This window comes from Scyliorhinus canicula, chromosome 18, assembly GCF_902713615.1.
Source record: "Scyliorhinus canicula chromosome 18, sScyCan1.1, whole genome shotgun sequence".
Lineage (NCBI taxonomy): Eukaryota > Metazoa > Chordata > Chondrichthyes > Carcharhiniformes > Scyliorhinidae > Scyliorhinus > Scyliorhinus canicula.
Genome location: NC_052163.1, coordinates 40442807 through 40463343, shown reverse-complemented (window position 1 = coordinate 40463343; position 20537 = coordinate 40442807). Strand labels below are relative to the sequence as shown.

Below are 20537 nucleotides of genomic sequence, written 5' to 3'. Positions count from 1 at the left end.
GCTCCACTTGTCAATGGGGGGGGGGGTCAACATTTGCATTATGAGGTGGAGGGGCTCTTGTCTTTGGATGCTGGGTTTGGGGAGCCCATTCAAAATGGTGACCCGTAAGGGCTGGGAAACTGCCGCTTTCGCCATTATGCATTATTGTGCTTAGCAAAGGTCTGTGAATTCCACCTCGGCTCCCAGCGCCAGCGAGACACGGACCTAATTGTCTGCTGGTGGGAGTACCTCATCTCTGGAACGGAGAATTTCGTCCACCGTCTTCCATCTGAATTCTTTGCCCACTGCATCCAATGGAGCCTTTGAGCCAGGTATAGCTCAATGATGACACCCTTTTCTATCAGAAAGTGGTAGGTCCAGGTCCCAGTTAAATGCTTACACGCAGAATTGATTGTATGGAGCCTTCAAGAGCTGGGAATGTGGAATTAAAGTGGGAGTTGAAATTTAACTTTTATGACAGTGGGTTGAGATGCAGAGATTAAGGCTGGTATTTTCTGGCCCCACCCATGGCCAGTCCTGCCCAAAGTCAATGGACGTTTGGTTGAAATGAAAACAGTAAATGCCGGATAAACTCAGCACGTCTGGCAGCTTCTGTGGAGAGAGAAACAGCGTCAATGTTTCCAGTCCTGTATGACTCTTTGACAAAGGGGCGGCACAGTGCTTAGCACTACTGCCTCACAGGCCAAGGACCCGGGTTCGATCCCGGTCCCCGGTCACTGTCCGTGTGGAGTTTGCACATTCTCCCTGTGTCTGTGTGGGTCTCACCCCCACAGCCAAGAGATGTGCCGGGTAGGTGGATTAGCCACGCTAAATTGCCCCTTAATTGGAATTTTTTTTTTAAATGAAAAAAAAGACTTCTACAGAGCTTTTTGCTGGCTCACTATATCCTCTGCAAAAAAAGCACTCGTCCTCCAGTGGGTGATTTTGATAATCAAGTCCTTGGTTTGTAAGAAAGATAGCAAACAAGTGAGACTTGTATTGAAGGCCAAGGAGGGTTTTACCCATAACTGGATAAACGTTTCTGGGTTTCTGTGGCTATGACTCATCTTTCATTCTCACTCCGCAGTATAAATATTTCCCACTCCTGTGTCTGTTAGCCTTGAAAGAGTCATCGGACTCAAATCGTTAGCCCTTTTCTCTCCCTACAGATGCTGCTGGACCTGCTGAGATTTTCCAGCATTTTCTCTTTCGTTGCATCCATAACTACCTGAAGCTAACAGCAACTCACCTGAAGAAGATACGTATGGTCCACAGTAAGTGGGAGGAAGAATGTTTGACTTAAAGCTTCTGTCAAAGTCGATCGTTTCCATATCTTGAAGGGGAATCAGATCACTGGATGTAGAGTACAACATCAAGAGAGTCAGACAGACAGAAGAATATCATCCTCATTGAAAGAGATTCTAAATTCTCCGCAATCTAACTGGATTCCTTGATCAGAGGAAATAATGTCTCTCTCTTACCCCTATTGCAATCCTATATCGTTTTAAACACTTTGATTAGCTTCCCCCTTAATCTTTTATATTTAAGGGAATACAGGCTGAGTAATGCAACCCGTGGAAGGCCAAGTATCACTCTGGTGAATCTGCATTGCACCCTTTCTAAGGCCAATACAACTTTCCTGAGGTGTGATGCCCAAAGGGTTTGATGATGTTTTACGCAGGTACCTTGTTGAGTTCAAAGAAGTGTCATATTGGATTTGAAACGTTAACTCATTAACATTAACATTTCTCTTTCCACATATACTGCTAGATCTGCTGTATTTTGCAGCACTTTCTATTTTTAGTTCAGGTTCCCAGTATCTACAGTATTTTGCTTTGATACTACTTTGATGTTGACATGGCTGTGTATACCTTGGAGATATGTCCATTCATTTTGTTTATTTTTTGGTTATGTGAAAGGGAAGCGAGGGCATGCTAGCTCAAGGGTTACAATTGTGAGATTTATAAGATTATTATGTTTTAGGACTATATCGCTTGGTTTATATAATGTGTTGAGCTTGGGACTGTATCTTTACATTTAGGGTTATTGGGGGTCATATTAAGCGCTGAAGACTTGTCCGACAGTATGCCTGGGTGGTTTAATTGTAAGAGATTAGAATAAGATTTGCTTTCTTTTTGAGAGGGATGTACAAGGACAATGACAGTTGTTCTTAAATCTACAAAGGACCTTGCATTTCCTGGTCTCAGAAAGGTTGTTTCAATAACAAGTTGTAAACAGTTGAGCTGGAACCTACCCCTATAATTTAAGATGACAGGGCAGTTATGATCAAAGATTAGCATTTAAACTTAGACACAAAGCTAATGGGCAGGATTCTCTAACAATGGGGCTATGTCCCCACGCTGGTGTGAAAAGCGGCGCCAACCACTCCGGCATCAACGGCCCCTGAAAGTGAGAAGTTCTCCCCTTCCTAGGGGGCTAGGTTGGCGCCAGAGTGGTCCCCGCAGTCCAGCCGGGCACTCTTTTTTTTCCGCCGCCGCCACAGCCTCCCCCATGGCGGAGGCAGAAGAGACCCCCTCCACCGCGCATGCGCCGGGGTGGGGGTGACGTCAGCGGCCGCTGACGCTCCGGCGCATGTGCAGACTCACGCCGGCCGGCGAAGACCTATCGGCCAGCCGTTCGCGCCGGCTGGCGGGGCGCCAAAGGCCGTTCGCCTCGGTCGGCGGGGCGCCAACCACTTTGGCGCGGGCCTAGCCCCTAAAGGTAAGGAGAATTCCGCACCTTTGGGGAGGCCCGACGCCGGAGTGGTTCTCGCCCTGCCGTGTAGGGGAGAATTCCGGCCCAGGTTACAGATTTCCCTATAATCCAGGCATATCGCAGAGAGACTGGGGTTGCAGTTTTGTCCTGTGGGGTCTGCAACAAACTGAGAGCAGAGAAAATGCTGACTTTAACATTCACCATGTGGAATGCAGATGGGTGCTCATGCTCAGTTTGAAGAGTTAAAGCAAGGCTGCAGGGTTCTTCCAGCTGGAGCTAGGGGGAGCATCTCCAGGAAATCTCTCATGTTGAAGATAGTACTGGGAAAGGGAGCTGCAAATCACTTTGGTTTGGTTCCTGAGAGTTGGATGTCTGCTTCAAAGACTGAGTAATACCCAATGTGGCTAGTTAGCCTTTGGAGTAGAAAAGAAGAATTGCTTCTCATCTCATCTCATCTCCCTCTCATATTGGACGCTTTCCCTTTCCTGAGCATGTTACTGAGTTTAGCAGCGCTTGGGAGGAGCAGGTGACTCTGGACCTATGCTTCCCAAAGTTCTGCATTACTGGGCTTTTCCTCATCTCTAGTTCAGCAGTGTTGTCGATTAATTGGTGGAGACCAGTTGCTGTGATTAGTCACCACCTCAATTATCATTGTACATGCAGTATTAGACGCTGAACTAGATGTACCCTTTTTTTTCATCTAGGTATTCCTGTATTTGGGTGTTCATGGGAGGAAAATGTGGGTGGTCTGATTAGTAAGTTTGCGGATGATGCATAGATTGGCGGAGTTGCTGATAGTGCCGGGTATTGTCAGAGGATACAACAGGATATAGATCGATTGGAGACTTGGGCACAGAAATGACAGATGGAGTTTAATCTGGACAAATGCGAGGTGATGCATTTTGGAGGATCAAATCGAGGTATGAATTATACTGCAAATGGCAGAACCGTTAGGAACATTAACATACAGAGGGATCTGGGCGTGCAGGTCCACGGTTCCCTAAAAGTGGCAACACAGGTAGCCAAGATAATTAAGAAGGTATATGGCATGGCATGCTTGCATTCATCTGCTGGGGCATTGAGTACAAGAGTTGGGAAATCATGTTGCAGCTATATAAAACCTTGGTTAGGCCATATTGGGAGTATTGCGTGCAGCTCTGGTCACCACATTATCAGAAGGACGTGGAAGCTTTGGAGAGAGTGCAAAGAGGATTCACCAGGATGTTGCCTGGCCCCGAGGGTATTGGCTATGAGGAGAGGTTAAATAAACTAGGATTGTTTTAACTGGAAAGACGGAGGCTGAGGGGAGACCTGATAGAGATCTACGAAATTATTAGAGGCATAGACAGGGTGGATAGTCAGAGGTTTTTTCCAAGGGTGGAAGTGTCAATTACAGGGGGGCACAGGCTCAAGGTAAGAGGGGGAAAGTTTAAGGGAGATGCGCGGAGTAAGTTTTTGATGCAGAGAGTGGTGGGTGCCTGGAACACGCTGCCAGAGGGTGTGGTGGAATCAGGCACATTAGCAACATTTAAGAGGCATCTGGATGGATACATGAATAGGGAGGAAATAGAGGGATATGGACCGAGTAAGGGCAGAAGATTTTTCTTGGAGGGCCCAAGCCTGTTCTTCTACTGTCCTTTTCTTTAGAACATAGAACATAGAACAGTACAGCACAGAACAGGCCCTTCGGCCCTCGATGTTGTGCCGAGCAATGATCACCCTACTCAAACCCACGTATCCACCCCATACCTGTAACCCAACAACCCCCCCCTTTAACCTTACTTTTTTTTTAGGACACTACGGGCAATTTAGCATGGCCAATCCACCTAACCCGCACATCTTTGGACTGTGGGAGGAAACCGGAGCACCCGGAGGAAACCCACGCACACACGGGGAGGATGTGCAGACTCCGCACAGACAGTGACCCAGCCGGGTCTTTGTTCTTCTTTGTTCTATGGGATGTGTGCAAACATTCCAGATACTGACACTCATTCTAAACTGCAATGCTTTTAAAGAAAGCCTCCCTGATTAGTGCCACAAAGGTTGGAATTAGGCTATTTTGCCAACTCTGCCACCATCACAACCTTCGGTCACAGAGCTTCCCAGGCTCTGCTACTCTGCAAAGTATTTACTTTATCAAAGCAGGACCCCTGAGCCACTGTTCTTTACATCCCAGTCATGTTAATCTGTGTGACAGACTTGTGCTGGTCTGTATGGCACTGTCTTTACTAACTAAACCGACAGTAGGGCTACATTCTGAGCTAACACTTCTATATATTATTAACTTTTCATATATGGACACTGGTTCCTACTAGCAACTAATCCTGAAGCTGGCAAATGTGTAATTAGCAGCAGAGAAGATTACAGAGAAACTTGGTGGTAGAGACTCTCAGGATTGGCAGCACTTCAACAGGCACGGAGTGAAGTAAGATCTCCATAGCAACAACTTAACAATTTGGTGTGAGCCTAGAAATCACTTAATCTCTTATTTAATATTCTGGACTTCAGAAATACACAGGAATTCCTTTCCGTTTGACTCGTATCCAGTGGAGGTGTTTGGACTGGTTGGGGCGGTGTGTTGAACATCCCCCCCGATCGATGGGACTGTCCATTCCAGAAGACTTTGGGTGTTCCTACCTCCACCTGCTGTACCAGAGCATGTATGTGGTGCGCACCAGATAGTGTCCCAGGGGCCTCTTCACTAAAGTACCCAACCTGGGTGAGTGTCTCTGGGATGGTGTAGGGTGTTGGAGACAGCCGTGAAGGGAAATCAGTGTCATCATCGGACTCGAGCTCTATGGTGTCCTTGGTCTCGGGTTAATGGCTCATGTTCGTGTCGGAGTCCTCGTCGCTGTTCGTCACCCGGTGTTCTGGCTGTGTCTGGAGCGGGGGATACCAGAAGGGCTCGCTCCATCACCAGCAGCTCCTGCAAGACATAGGACGAGGTGCATGATTAGACTACGTGCCGGATTGGTATGTGCGGGGAGGGGTGTGTGTTTGGGAGGGGGAAGTAGGGGTGGTGGTGGAGCAGGGTGTTGGGGTGGTGTGAGGGTTTGGGGGTGAGGTGCGGGGGGGACACACATATGCCGGTTCCTCGCCCGATGCTGACCCCGGCGACTGCCCGTTCCTTGGACCCGCCAACCATGTCCAGGGGAGGGGTATGTGTTTGGGAGGGGGAAGTAGGGGTGGTGGTGGAGCAGGGTGATTACATCCAGGGCACGATGCTCTGCCACAGTGAGGGGTAGTATTTGACAGTCTGATGCATGCAGCCCAACGGGGTGGGTAGCTGGTGGCTTCAGTGGCCAAGGCACCCGGTTACGGTTAGGGATGCCGGCATGTGGTGCAGGGTGGGGGTTCGGCCGCCCTCCGGATGGGGGGGGGTTACCTGTGTGTGGAACCGGGCTTGGTGCCAGGCCACAGTTCTGCCTACTTACCCTGGCCGTGCTGAGGAGGTGGTGCAGTTTCTTTAGGCACTGCTGGCCGGTCAGGATGGTGTTGCTGATGGCGCTGACAACCTTTGATACCTGTGCCCAGGCATGGCGAACGGCAGTGGCTGGCAATCTCCTTCCCGGGCAAGGTCTCAAGCTTGCGTCTGTAAAATGGGGTGCCGCTATCCTGACTGCCTTCTTATTGGGGAGTGAAGTGTGTATATGTGGCTGAGTGTCTATCGCGAATTTGACGAATCCTGCACCGTTTCTCATTGGAATTGATTGTGTTCCACATGGTGCCAGTGCTAGCCCCTTAACAGTCGTTGAATCGATCCCGGTGTGGCGCCAGTTTTGCTGTTGTAGCAGTCCATGAATCCTATCTCGGCGTCAACACTTAGTCTCAGGAACGGAGAATCCTCATTTGGGGAGGCATTTTAGGATGGAAGGGATGTCGGTGCTAATGCCGCTGTGCGAGAATTATGGGTTTGAGCCGGGAGGGAATGGATAGTGCATACACGAGGTGGAGGAAAGTGGGGCAGGTCAAGGTGAGGATCTGTATTTAGAGGAAGGGTTCGCCAGTCTGGAGGAGCTAAGGGAGAGGGTAGAGCTGCCGAGGGGGAGTGAGTTCAGGTATCTGCAGGTTAGGGACTTTGCGTGAAAGGTCTGGAGGTGGTTCCCTAGGTAGACGGGATACACCCTGCTGGAGCGACTGCTGCTTCCTGATGTGTAAGGAGAGGAAAAATTGGGGATATATACAAGTGGCTGGGGGAGCAGGGAGTCGAGCGGATGGGGACGATCAAGAAGAAATGGGAAGGGGAGTTTGGAGGGGAGATCAATTGGGGAGTATGGAGTGAGGCACTGTGTAGGGTAAATGGGACCTCCTCTTGTGCAAGAATGAGCCTGATACAGTTTAAGGTGGTGCATAGGTTCGATATGTCTTGGGTGAGAATGAGTGGGTGCTTTCAGGGGGTCGCAGATGAGTGTGAGAATTGTGGGCAGGGGCCAGCGAATCATGGGCACATGTTTTGGGGTTGCGGAAAATTGGGAAGATTCTGGGCGGGGGTTTCCAGGTTTTAGCCAGGGTAGTAGAGGAGGAGATGTGACCCTTTGGTGGCAATATTTGGGAGCTCATGGAGAGTAGGAAGGCCAATGTCTCGCTGAGGTGAATTTTACTGGAGTGGTGGTTGACATCGACACCAGGGGTCGCGGCATGGTTGGGTGATCTGTACGACTTCTTGCAGTTGGAGAAGATAAAATATGAGTTAAGGGGCTCAGCGCAGGGGGGGGTTGAGAAAAGGTGGGGTATGTTTGTGACTGTGTTTGAGGAGCTGTTCATCGCCAGGTGGGGGTTGAAAAAGGAGGCAAAACTTTGTACAGACTGTATAGTTGATTGCTGGGAAGTATGTTTCCCGGAGTGCTTATGTGTTGTAACCTGTCTGATACATGTTGGTAATAAAATACATTTTTTTAAAAAGGAAAGGAGAATTCGGCCACCAAACTGTCTCAAATCCTTGGAGGTGTTAACCCACAACACAAGATGTGGAATCAACAGGAACACCACATCTTCTTTGGAAAATATCATGAACTTGTGAAAAGTCAGTCAGTGAGGCAGTCATGTTGTATTTGTCTGTTTACAAGATCAGCTATGAGTAGTTTTCTGATCAGTTCCACCAAAGCCACCTTTTATAATCTTTATTATTGTCACAAGTAGGCTTACATTAACACTGCAATAAAGTTACTGTGAAAATCCCCTATCGCCACACTCTGGCGCCTGTTCGGATTCGCAGAGGGAGAATTCAGAATTCACTGAAGAAGCACGTCTTTCTGAACTTGTGGGGGGAAACCGGAGCGCCCGGAGGAAACCCACGCAGACACACGGAGAATGTGCAGACTCCGCACAGACAGTGACCCAAGCAGCGAACTGAACATAGAACATAGAACGATACAGCGCAGTACAGGCCCTTCGGCCCACGATGTTGCACCGACATGAGAAGTCAAAAACTAAAGGCCATCTAACCTACACTATGCCATTATCATCCATATGCTTATCCAATAAACTTTTAAATGCCCTCAATGTTGGCGAGTTCACTACTGTTGCAGGTAGGGCATTCCACGGCCTCACCACTCTTTGCGTAAAAAACCTACCTCTGACCTCTGTCCTATATCTATTACCCCTCAATTTAAGGCTATGTCCCCTCGTGCTAGCCACCTCCATCCGTGGGAGAAGGCTCTCACTGTCCACCCTATCTAACCCTCTGATCATTTTGTATGCCTCTATTAAGTCACCTCTTAACCTTCTCTCTAACGAAAACAACCTCAAGTCCATCAGCCTTTCCTCATAAGATTTTCCCTCCATACCAGGCAACATCCTGGTAAATCTCCTCTGCACCCGTTCCAAAGCTTCCACGTCCTTCCTATAATGAGGCGACCAGAACTGTACGCAATACTCCAACTGCGGCCGTACCAGAGTTTTGTACAGCTGCAACATGACCTCATGGCTCCGGAACTCAATCCCTCTACCAATAAAGGCCAACACACCATAGGCCTTCTTTACAACCCTATCAACCTGGATGGCAACTTTCAGGGATCTATGTACATGGACACCGAGATCCCTCTGCTCATCCACACTGCCAAGAATTTTACCATTAGCCAAATATTCCGCATTCCTGTTATTCGTTCCAAAGTGAATCACCTCACACTTCTCTACATTAAACTCCATTTGCCACCTCTCAGCCCAGCTCTGCAGCTTATCTATGTCCCTCTGTAACCTGCAACATCCTTCCACACTGTCTACAACTCCACCGACTTTAGTGTCGTCTGCAAATTTACTCACCCAACCTTTTGTGCCCTCCTCTAGGTCATTTATAAAAATGACAAACAGCAACGGCCCCAGAACAGATCCTTGTGGTACGCCACTCGTAACTGAACTCCATTCTGAACATTTGCCATCAACCACCACCCTCTGTCTTCTTTCAACTAGCCAATTTCTGATCCACATCTCTAAATCACCCTCAATCCCCAGCCTCCGTATTTTCTGCAATAGCCGACCGTGGGGAACCTTATCAAACGCTTTACTGAAATCCATATACACCACATCAACTGCTCTACCCTCGTCTACCTGTTCAGTCACCTTCTCAAAGAACTCGATAAGGTTTGTGAGGCATGACCTACCCTTCACAAAACCATGCTGACTATCCCTAATCATATTATTCCTATCTAGATGATTATAAATCGTATCTCTTATAATCCTCTCCAAGACTTTACCCAGAACCCGGGTCCCTGGCGCTTGTGAAGCCACAGTGCTAGCCACTGTGCTGCCGTGCCGCCATAGTACCAGTTCAACCAGTCGGTGAACCAGCAGGACGTAAGTTAGCCAGAGTACGGAACCTGTACCAGTTTCCCAGTGTCACTTGAAAACCAACCTCCTAGATATTCATTGAAAAGTGGACTAGTAACAGCTACTTGAAGGTAAATCAGTGCCAAGAGCAGCGGGATATATTCAAAGGGGAGATTCAAAGGATTCAGAGTAAACATGTTCCCACAAAGAAAAAGGGTGGTGCAACCAAATCTAGAGCCCCCTTGATGTCAAGGAGGATAAAATAAGTTAGTAAAGAAAGCTTATGTCTGGCTCCGGGAACTCAATAATACAGAAAGCCAAAAGCAATATAGAAAGGAAAGAAGTGAAATCAAAAGGGAAATTAGGAAAGCAAAGAGAGGACAAGGAAGAATTGGAAAGTAAAAACAAGGATGACCCACAAACATTCTATAAATACATTAAGAGTAAGAGGATAATTAAGGAAAAGGCTGTTGCTGCATCTTACAATGCACATGTCCAAGCCCGAGGACCTATGGAGATGCCAGTCTGAGTTGGAGCAGAGGGTTTTGTAGGCTCCCGCCATACATATCCTGTTGGGTGAAATACCACTCGTTTATTAGGGGAATTCATATTCCATGAAGCCCCAGGGGGAGATCTATTGACGATCGCCGACATCCTTCGTGGCCACCATAACAATTGTGTTTGGAAGTGCATGGTTGAAGGTGTGCCTCTGTAACCTAAGCTTGTAAGTGAAAAGATAAGTCTTCAGTTCTATCCTGCCTGGTTATCTGCAATAGAAGACCCAGTTGAGGAGGAGGAGGAGGATTTGAAGCATTTCTAGCTCCCTCAGCATTTGAGGTGACAACATTGTTGTTGAATTGGAATTCTTGGACAGGATTAATAACACAGGCCCACAACACCGACAAGAGAACCACTTCCCACTGACCTCAGCACTTAATCAAATATAATCACTCATTTCAACATTTGTAAAGTTCTATGACCAATTCTTATTGAGACTTTCCTCCACTGAGACATGAAGACCAAAGATGCCTTGTTTGGAGAAGAAGATCCTCAGAGGAGCGCATTCCTGTTGAATGATTGAAATTAAAAATAAATAATTACTGAATCGCTAAAGATAAGTAGACCAGGATATCATTCAGGTTCTTCACAAATTGCAAAACAAGGATAAAAGCAAAAAAGAAGATGAAATTATCCTGGAAAATATCCAGCACACAGATGGAGGAGGGTGAGGGAAGGGGACAGAGGATGGTGCACAATCTCCAGGTACAACACTTTCAACTTGTACCTCAAACAGCATCATGACCCAGAGGCTCCATGATATCACAATGGGGCAGCAACTGCAAAATGCTGTGCCAGCACTTTAACCCCAGAAATAAATGGGCTCCATAATGGTGAGTAAGAATGAAGGATGTAGACTCGGCTCTGTTTAACTTTCAACTGGGGACTTAATGAATTACTTAGCATGATGCATCTCAGTGCGTTAAAGATTTAGGGCTGACACTGGCAAGGTTGTATTTACAGTTCGCTGATCTTGGGGCTATGTTCATCTCGGGGGTGGGGGGGGATTTTCTGCTCGTGTTTGCTATGGGTGAAAATGGTCCTGAGGAGATTTTTTCGGGGGGGGGGAGAAGTTTTGGCTGTTGTTGCCGTGGTTGTTTATTGTTTTTCTTCTTTGTTATCTATATATATTTGAAAATGCCTCCAATAAAAAAAATTGTTTTAATGGCTCTGGGGAGAGGAACGTGGCCGTGCACGGTTCTGGCACTGCCAACTTGACACTGTCAGGGTGGCACTGCCGGCAGGCCCTCTTGGGAGCTCAATTGAGGGGGGTCCCCTTTTTTGTTGGGGGAGTTTCCACGGTAATTGTGAGGGAGGGGGTGACACCCAAGGCTGGAATTGAAGCCGGGACCCTGGAGCTGTGAGGCAGCAGTGCTAACCACTGTGCCACTGTGCTGCCCGTGTCTAGATATGGAATGACATGAATCAATTTCCTATTCAAAGGCAAAAGTCCTAAACCTGAAATATAATTGCCATTGTTGTATTAATATTATAAACAATAAGTCCAAATCATCATTTCTTTTTAGTTTTCCTTTTATAACTAATGTTTTACCTCTTTACATAGAAAGATTTACATAGAATTTACAGTGCAGAAGGAGGCCATTCAGCCCATCGAGCCTGCACCGGCTCCTGGAAAGAGCACCCTACCCAAGGTTAACACCTCCACCCTATCCCCATAACCCAGTAACCCCACCCAACACTAAGGGCAATTTTGGACACTAAGGGCAATTTATCATGGCCAATCCACCTAACCTGCACATCTTTGGACTGTGGGAGGAAACCGGAGCACCCGGAGGAAACCCACGCACACACGGGGAGGATGTGCAGACCCCGCACAGACAGTGACCCAAGCTGGAATCGAACCTGGGACCCTGGAGCTGTGAAGCGATTGTGCTATCCACAATCTGCCTCTTACTCCTTTATCGTGAAAATAGAAACAAAACTTGTTTAATAAATCAGCCATTAACTTTTTATCTGTAACAATATTACCTGTGGTTTTCTTTAATGTACTTACATTTCCCTTAGCCACTTCCTCAATTCATTTATTTATGAAAATTATTTACGATTTCCCTCCATCTTACTTGGAAAATTATTGGAATCCTTTCTTAGAGCTGTTAATTTAATTTTGTGCCTTTTGCTGCTTTCTGTAGTTTTATTAGTGCTATGAATTACCACTTTTCTTAGCATTTGGTTAAGCCATTTAAAAAATTTTTTAGAGTACCCAATTATTTTTTTTTCCAATTAAGGGGCAATTTAGCGTGGCCAATTCACCTAGCCTGCACATCTTTGGGTTGTGGTGGTGAGACCCATGCAGACAGGGGGAGAATGTGCAAACTCCACACGGACAGTGACCCAGAGACGGGATTAAACCCAGGTCCTCGGCGCCGGGAGGCAGCAGTGCTAACCACTGTGCCGCCCCCAAGTCATTTGTTTTAACTTCTCACTGCATCTTACCTCGTATATAGCCAAGGGCACTTGACTGAAGAGTTGGAAATTTAGCACTTTATTGGTCTTGTTATTGTTCCCAATATTTCTTTCAATGCCTCTCACTGTTTCTTTGTTAACAGCCCATTCCTTCAAAGTCAACTTACTAAAGATTAAAACGGTTAGTGTATGATCTTCACATATGACAGTTAAATGTATAGTTGTTCATGGGATTTGGGCGTCACTGGCTAGTCCAGCATTTACTGCCCATCTCCAGTTGCCTTTGAGAAGCAGGTCTTCTTGAACCACTACAGTCCCTGAGGTGGGGGTACACCCAGGTACATTTCTGTTAGTGAAGGAATTCCAGGATTATGACTCGGCAGAAGTGAAGGAAAAGCAATATATTTCCAAGTCAGGATCAAAATCTATTGTTTGGAGAGTAACTTGCAGATGGTGGTGTTCCCATGTACCTATGGCTCTTGTCCTTCTAAGTGGTAGTGGTCTTGGCTTTATAAGGTGCTGTCTGAGGAGTCTTGGTGAGTTGTTGCAGTGCCTCTTATAGATGGTACACACGGATGCAACTGTGCTTCAAAAGTATTTGTGGATAGTCTTTCAATCAAGCGAGTGGCTTTATTTTGGATGGTGTCGAGCTTCTTGAGTTGTTGGAGCTGCACTTGGTAAGCCCCCAGGATGTTGATAATAGGAGATTCAGCAATGGTACTGCCAGTGAATGTCAGAGTGTGATGGCTAGATTCTGTCTTGTTGGAGATGATCATTGCCTGGCACTTGTGTGGTACTAATGTTATTTGTCAATACCAAGCTTGGATATTGTCCAGGCCTTGGTTGGGCCTAGGATACTACCCTGATAAACTCTTGCAGTGATATCCTGGAACTGGGATGATGGGCATCCAATAACCACAACTATCTTCCTTTGTGCCAGGTATGACTCCAACCAGCGGAGAGGTTTCCTCCTGATCTCTATTTGCTCGGGCTCCTTGATGCCACAGTCGGTCAAATGTCACCTTGAAGTCAAGGGCTGTCATTTTCATCTCATCTCTGGAGTTCAGCTCATTTGTCCATGTTTAAATCAAGGCCATAATGAGGTCAGGAGCTGAGTGACCCTGGCGGAACCCAAACTAAGCATCAGTGAATAGGCCATTTCCAAGCAAGTGCCGCTGATGACCCCTTCCATCACTTTGCAAATGATCAGAGTAGACTGACATGCCAGTAATTCCCATTGATTTTTTATGTTTTTTGTGTACAGTGGGCAGCACGGTAGCACAGTGGTTAGCACTGTGGCTTCACAGCACCAGGGTCCCAGGTTCAATTCCCGGCTGGATCACTGTCTGTGCCGAGTCTTCACGTTCTCCCTGTGTCTGTGTGAGTTTCCTCTGGGTGCTCCGGTTTCCTCCCACTATCCCGAAAGACGTGCTGTTAGGTAATTTGGACATTCTGAATTCTCCCTCTGTGCACCTGAACAGGTGTTGGAATGTGGCGACTCAGGGCTTTTCACAGTAACTTCACTGCAATATAAGCCTACTTGTGGCAATAAAGATTATTATATTATTACTATTACGGGAAATAATTGCCAGGTAGATGCCAGTGTTGTAGCTGTTCCGGGGCAGCTTGACTAGAGGCAAGGTCTGGAGTACAAGGCTACAGTACGTTGCCGGAATATTGTCAGGGGTCTTAGCCTTTGCAGTATCCAGTGCATTCAGCCATTTTTTAATATCATGTGGAGTGAATGTAATTGGCTGAAGACTGATATCTGTGATGCTGGGGAGGCGGAGATGGATCATCCGTGTGGCACTCCTGGCTGAAGTTCGTCGCAAATGCTTCAGTCCTGTTTTTTTACATTGATGTGCTGGACTCAACCACCCTTAAGGATGGAGGTATTTATGGAGCCTCCCCCGCCAGTGAATTGTTTAATTGCCCACCACCATTCATGGCTGGATGTGGCAGGACTGTAGAGTTTGGATCTGATTGTGGGATTGCTTAGTTTTGTCTATTACTGGCTGCTAATGCTATTTGAAGTGCAAGTAGCCCTGTGTTGTAGCTTTACCAGGTTGACACCTCAATTTAGGTATGCCTGCCATTGCTCCTAAACTCTTGTCCGCTTCTTTGACCTTTTTAGAGTAATGGGAGAGTGGGGGACATTGCCAGGCCATGAGGTTACAGGTTGTGGTTGTATTCAATTCTGCTGTTACTGAGGGCCTACAGCACCTCATGGATACCAAGTCTGAAGTTTCTCGACCTGGTCGAGTGGGTAGATCTGATCTATCCCATTTAGGATGGTGATAGAGCCACACAACATGATGGAGGGTATCTTCAATGCTTGATGGGGACTATGCTGAGGAAGGTTTTACTCGGTGGGTGGGAGTCTCTGGTCTCATCCATGGTGGGACCCGTTGCGAGCGAGAACAGAAAATGTGTTGTTCCAGTCAAAACTCCATTCAATTTTCGCAGCACTGGAAAATCCCAGCCGCGAAAGAGGAAGGAATATTTTGGCCTGTATCTAACCAATATTTGGGGCAGCACGGTAGCATGGTGGTTAGCATAAATGCTTCACAGCTCCAGGGTCCCAGGTTCGATTCCCGGCTGGGTCACTGTCTGTGTGGAGTCTGCACGTCCTCCCCGTGTGTGCGTGGGTTTTCTCCGGGTACTCCGGTTTCCTTCCACAGTCCAAAGATGTGCGGGTTAGGTGGATTGGCCATGCTAAATTGCCCGTAGTGTCCTAAAAAGTAAGGTTAATGGGGGGATTGTTGGGTTACGGGTATAGGGTGGATACGTGGGTTTGAGTAGGGTGATCATTGCTCGGCACAACATTGAGGGCCGAAGGGCCTGTTCTGTGCTGTACTGTTCTATGTTCTAACCGCTGCTGTACCAGTCCTGGGAGTGTTTGATGGAACCGTGTAGAGGGATCATAGCTCTGTACCTAAACAATTTAGTATATTGAGGGTAATTATTGTGCTAGGACTGAGCTGATGTCTTGCTATTTTATCATAGCCTTTCTAAGATGAGTGAGGAAGAAGAATGGCTGCCAGAGTCAGCAGCAATATCGGAGTTTCCAATGATCTCCTTGTTTGAGAAGAAAAAGGATCATCGATATTTTAAAGAGGTAAGGCAACTTAGAGCGGAATTTTACAGCGTCCCTGTAGTTTAGAAAATGCCGTACTCATAGGCAGCAGGCTTTCTGGAGAGACACCTTATTTCTCATCAAATGGGCCTTCAGCTCGAGGTTTGCATTCAGGCCTCTGCAGTCTTAAGAGAACAGTAGTCAGAGGCTTGGTGGAGAGAGAGCCAGCCCTCGCTCTTCTGGAGAGAATTAGCTGGATCCTTTTGGAGAGAGTTAGTTGGATCTCTTCACCGGGCTGCCAGAATCAAAACTGAAACCAAACTCAAAACCTCAGGACTCTGAAAGGCCTTCCAGTGGAATAATATCCAATCACCACCTGTTACAGGGCAGAATACAGCCCTTAGGGCCAATTCATTGACTATCAGCTAATCAATCAAACTGAATCCTCACTGATGCCAGACAGTGTGCAATCCCCAATTTAAACCAGCTCAGCCTTCTGGATTCTTTTGTTTGAATTAAAGCCACCCCAGCTTCTTACAGGCTGCTTGCCTTAAAGTGAGATGTCCCTCAATCATCTATAGGTCAACAGCAAAATAAAAGGTAGGGGAAATAAGAGAATAAACAAATAATAAACAGGAAGGACCCTTACACTCTTTGTACGGTTGGAGGCCAATAAGCTCAGAAACGTGCTCAGACCAAGTTGGAAATTACTGCAAATGTTCCACATAGTACTAGAATTTAATTTCACTGCCCACGTTACCCCTACCCATCAGCAGCTTTCCCATTGAAATACTTATTCATTTCCCTCTTAAATGAAAGGGGTGAAGGAGCCTTGAGTGAAAACTCACAAGGGTGTTTTATTCAATTTGTTCTGTGGTTAAGGACTGTTCTTACAAATCTGAAACAGGTGTTTCCACCACTGCCAACCAGGTGGTCAGGAGAGAACCCAGATTCCATCAAACAACAGCCTCACATAATCAGCCAGCAAAGTGTGACCTGTCACACCAAGAATAGCAAACAACAACAGGCTGAGGAACAGAAGAAGAAAAAAGCCAGGTAAGAGCTAATCCAACTGGTTGCTTAGCATTATTATTACTATTAACCAGTTAAAAACCAAACCTCCACTTGGGATTGCATCACCTTCCAGCTTACTGCACCCAATATCCCTTAAACACTCCCTGGGCAGCACGGGGTTACATACAGAGTAAAGCTCCCTCTCCCCTAACCCCATCAAACACTTACAATACTGTTTGCTGTGGCAGTGAAAGTGGCAGTGGATTAAAATTTAAAGGGTCCTTCCCAATCTGTCCAATAATAATTACACTGTCCACGTTACAGAAATAGGAAGCCAGGGAGCATGCGGCCGGTGGCAGCCATTTTCTGCTCCCCTCCCTTTTTCACCAGTGTCCTCCCTGAGAATGACAGCCAATACTGAGGCAATACAGCCACGAGGAATGAAAGACCAATTTCCAAATTTGTGAGAGGCCCCAGGATGAGAAATTTTGGACATTAAAAATAAATCTGTTCCTTTTATTTCCTTGTTGCTTCTGCATTATAATAATATCAGACATGGAGGGGGGTGGGGGAGAAAGAGCTATTTAACTGTCAAGAGACATCCAATTGGACAACTGTCTGTTTAATTGATGAGGGAGGGCAGAGCTTCATGCGATGGGATGCATCGTTTGATGAGTGGCAGGAATGTGAGGGTGTGACATGGCATGTCCAGATAAATGTCCAACTAGAGAGGGGTCTTCTTGCGGAGGGGGGGGGGGGGGGGGGGGGGGAATCCTGTTGGTGGGCTGGGTTTGGGAGTCGGGTACCAGGGTGCAGATGGATAGGCCAAATGCACGTAAAGCGGGTGGTTTACTGTCAACACATTTCGGCTTTCATGTAACAGGGAGGTTTGTGTTTAGGGGAACACAGGGATTTGGGAGCATTTGCATTTTTCTCTGACATTAGCTTTATTATGTTACAGGCATGATTACTACATGCAGCAGTTCCGTAAAGGAACTTTTGCCATCCTTCTAAGCGTTACCAAGATACAAAAAAAACCAAGATCAATCAACCCAGCCTCACAACCCTTGAAGTGGCAGAGGGTGAAGGTCAGTGTAACATGGGTGGCAATGTGGGGACTGATGATGATGCGGGTGTTCACAGTGATGTGGGTGTTCACGTTGATGTGGGTGTTCACAGTGATATAGCTGTTCACAGTGATGTGGGTGTTCACAGTGAGTGGGTGTTCACTGTGATGTGGGTGTTCACAGTGAGTGGGTGTTCACAGTGATGTGGGTGTTCACAGTGATGTGGGTGTTCACGGTGATAGAACATAGAACATAGAACGATACAGTGCAGTACAGGCCCTTCGGCCCTCGATGTTGCACCGACATGGAAAAAATCTAAAGGCCATCTAACCTACACTATTCCCTTATCATCCATATGCTTATCCAATAAATTTTTAAATGCCCTCAATGTTGGCATGTTCACTACTGTTGCAGGTAGGGCATTCCACGGCCTCACCACTCTTTGCGTAAAAAACCCACCTCTGACCTCTGTCCTATATCTATTACCCCTCAATTTAAGGCTATGTCCCCTCGTGCTAGCCACCTCCATCCGCGGGAGAAGGCTCTCGCTGTCCACCCTATCTAACCCTCTGATCAGTGATGTGGGTGTTCACGTTGATGTGGGTGTTCACAGTGATATAGCTGTTCACAGTGATGTGGGTGTTCACGGTGATGTGGGTGTTCACAATGATGTGGGTGTTCACAGTGATGTGGGTATTCACAGTGATGTGGGTGTTCACGGTGATGTGGGTGTTCACAATGATGTGGGTGTTCACGGTGATGTGCGTGTTCACAGTGACGTGGGTGTTCACAGTGATGCGGGTGTTCACGGTGATGTGGGTGTTCACGGTGATGTGGGTGTTCACAATGATGTGGGTGTTCACAGTGATATGGGTGTTCACGGTGGTGTGGGTGTTCACAGTGATGTGGGTGTTCACAGTGATGCGGGTGTTCACGGTGATGTTGCTGTTCACGGTGATGTGGGTGTTCACGGTGATGTGGGTGTTCACGGTGATGTTGCTGTTCACGGTGATGTGGGTGTTCACGGTGATGTGGGTGTTCACGGTGATGTTGCTGTTCACGGTGATGTTGCTGTTCACGGTGATGTGGGTGTTCACGGTGATATGGGTGTTCACAGTGATGTAGCTATTCACGGTGATGTGGGTGTTCACAGTGAGTGGGTGTTCACGGTGATGTGGGTGTTCAAGGTGATCTGGGTGTTCACAGTGGTGTAGCTGTTCACGGTGCTGTGGGTGTTCACGGTAATGTGGGTGTTCACAGTGATGTTGCTGTTCACGGTGATGTGGGTGTTCACGGTGATGTGAGTGTTCATGGTGATGTGGGTGTTCACGGTGATCTGGGTGTTCACAGTGATGTGACTGTTCACGGTGATCTGGGTGTTCACAGTGATGTGGCTGTTCACGGTGATCTGGGTGTTCACAGTGATGTGGGTGTTCACAGTGATGTGGGTGTTCACAGTGATGTGGGTATTCACAATGATGTGGGTGTTCACGGTGATGTGGGTATTCACAATGATGTGGGTGTTCACGGTGATGTAGGTGTTCACGGTGATGTAGGTGTTCACGGTGATGTGGGTTTTCACGGTGATGTGGTTGTTCACAATGATGTGGGTGTTCACGGTGATGTCGGTGTTCACATTGATGTGGGTGTTCACGGTGATGTGGAGATTGATGGTGATGTGGAGATTGATGGTGATGTGGGTGTTCACAGTGATGTGGAGATTGATGGTGATGTGGAGATTGATGGTGATGTGGGTGTTCACAGTGATGTGGAGATTGATGGTGGTGTGGAGATTGATGGTGGTGTTGAGATTGATGGTGGTGTGGAGATTGATGGTGATGTTGGTGTTCACAGTGATGTGGAGATTGATGGTGGTGTGGAGATTGATGGTGGTGTGGAGATTGATGGTGGTGTTGAGATTGATGGTGGTGTGGAGATTGATGGTGATGTGGGTGTTCACAGCGATGTGGCGATTGAACATAGAACATAGAACATTACAGCGCAGTAATGGCCCTTCAGCCCTCGATGTTGCGCCGACCCGTGAAACCATCTGAAGCCTATCTGACCTACACTATTCCATTTTCATCCATATGTCTATCCAGTGACCACTTAAATGCCCTTAAAATTGGCGAGTCTACTACTGTTGCAGGCAGGGTGTTCCACACCCCTACTACTCTCTGAGTAAAGAAACTGCCTCTGACATCTATCCTATATCTACCACCCCTTAATTTAAAGCTATGTCCCCTCGTGTTGGTTATCACCATCCGAGGAAAAAGACTCTCACTGTCCACCCTATCTAACCCTCTGACTATCATATGTCTCTATTAAGTCACCTCTCAGCCTTCTCCTCTCTAACGAAAACAACCTCAAGTCCCTGAGCCTTTCCTCGTAAGACCTTCCCTCCATACCAGGCAACATCCTAGTAAATCTCCTCTGAACCCTTTCCAAAGCTTCCACATCCTTCCTATAATGTGGTGACCAGAACTGCACGCAGTACTCCAGGAGCGGCCGCACCAGAGTTATGTACAGCTGCAGCATGGCCTTGTGGCTCCGAAACTCAATCCCCCTACTGATAAAGGCTAGCACACCATATGCCTTCTTAACAGCCCTATTAACCTGGGTGGCAACTTTCAGGGATTTATGTACCTGGATGCCGAGACCTCTCTGTTCATCTACACTACCAAGAATCTTGCCATTAGCCCAGTACTCTGCATTCCTGTTACTCCTTCCAAAGTGAACCACCTCACACTTTTCCACATTAAACTCCATCTGCCACTTCTCAGCCCAGCTCTGCAACTTATCTATGTCCTATCCTATAACATCCTTCAGCACTATCGACAACTCCACCGACCTTCATGTCATCTGCAAATTTACTAACCCATCCTTCTACACCCTCTTCCAGGTCATTTATAAAAATGACAACAGCAGTGGCCCCAAAA

The 20537-nt window shown here is 47.1% G+C and overlaps 1 protein-coding gene across 1 annotated transcript in view; it reads left to right on the top strand.

Annotated features, from left to right (window-relative positions):
• LOC119953758 (protein HEATR9-like) overlaps positions 1-20537 on the top strand; it is a 106047-nt gene that overhangs the window by 6793 nt on the left and 78717 nt on the right. The window contains exons 2-4 of the mRNA XM_038778346.1: positions 15448-15559; positions 16425-16573; positions 17493-17619. Coding sequence (XP_038634274.1) covers positions 15458-15559; positions 16425-16573; positions 17493-17619 — 378 coding nt within the window. The 5' untranslated portion in view covers positions 15448-15457. The remainder of the gene's footprint in view (positions 1-15447; positions 15560-16424; positions 16574-17492; positions 17620-20537) is intronic.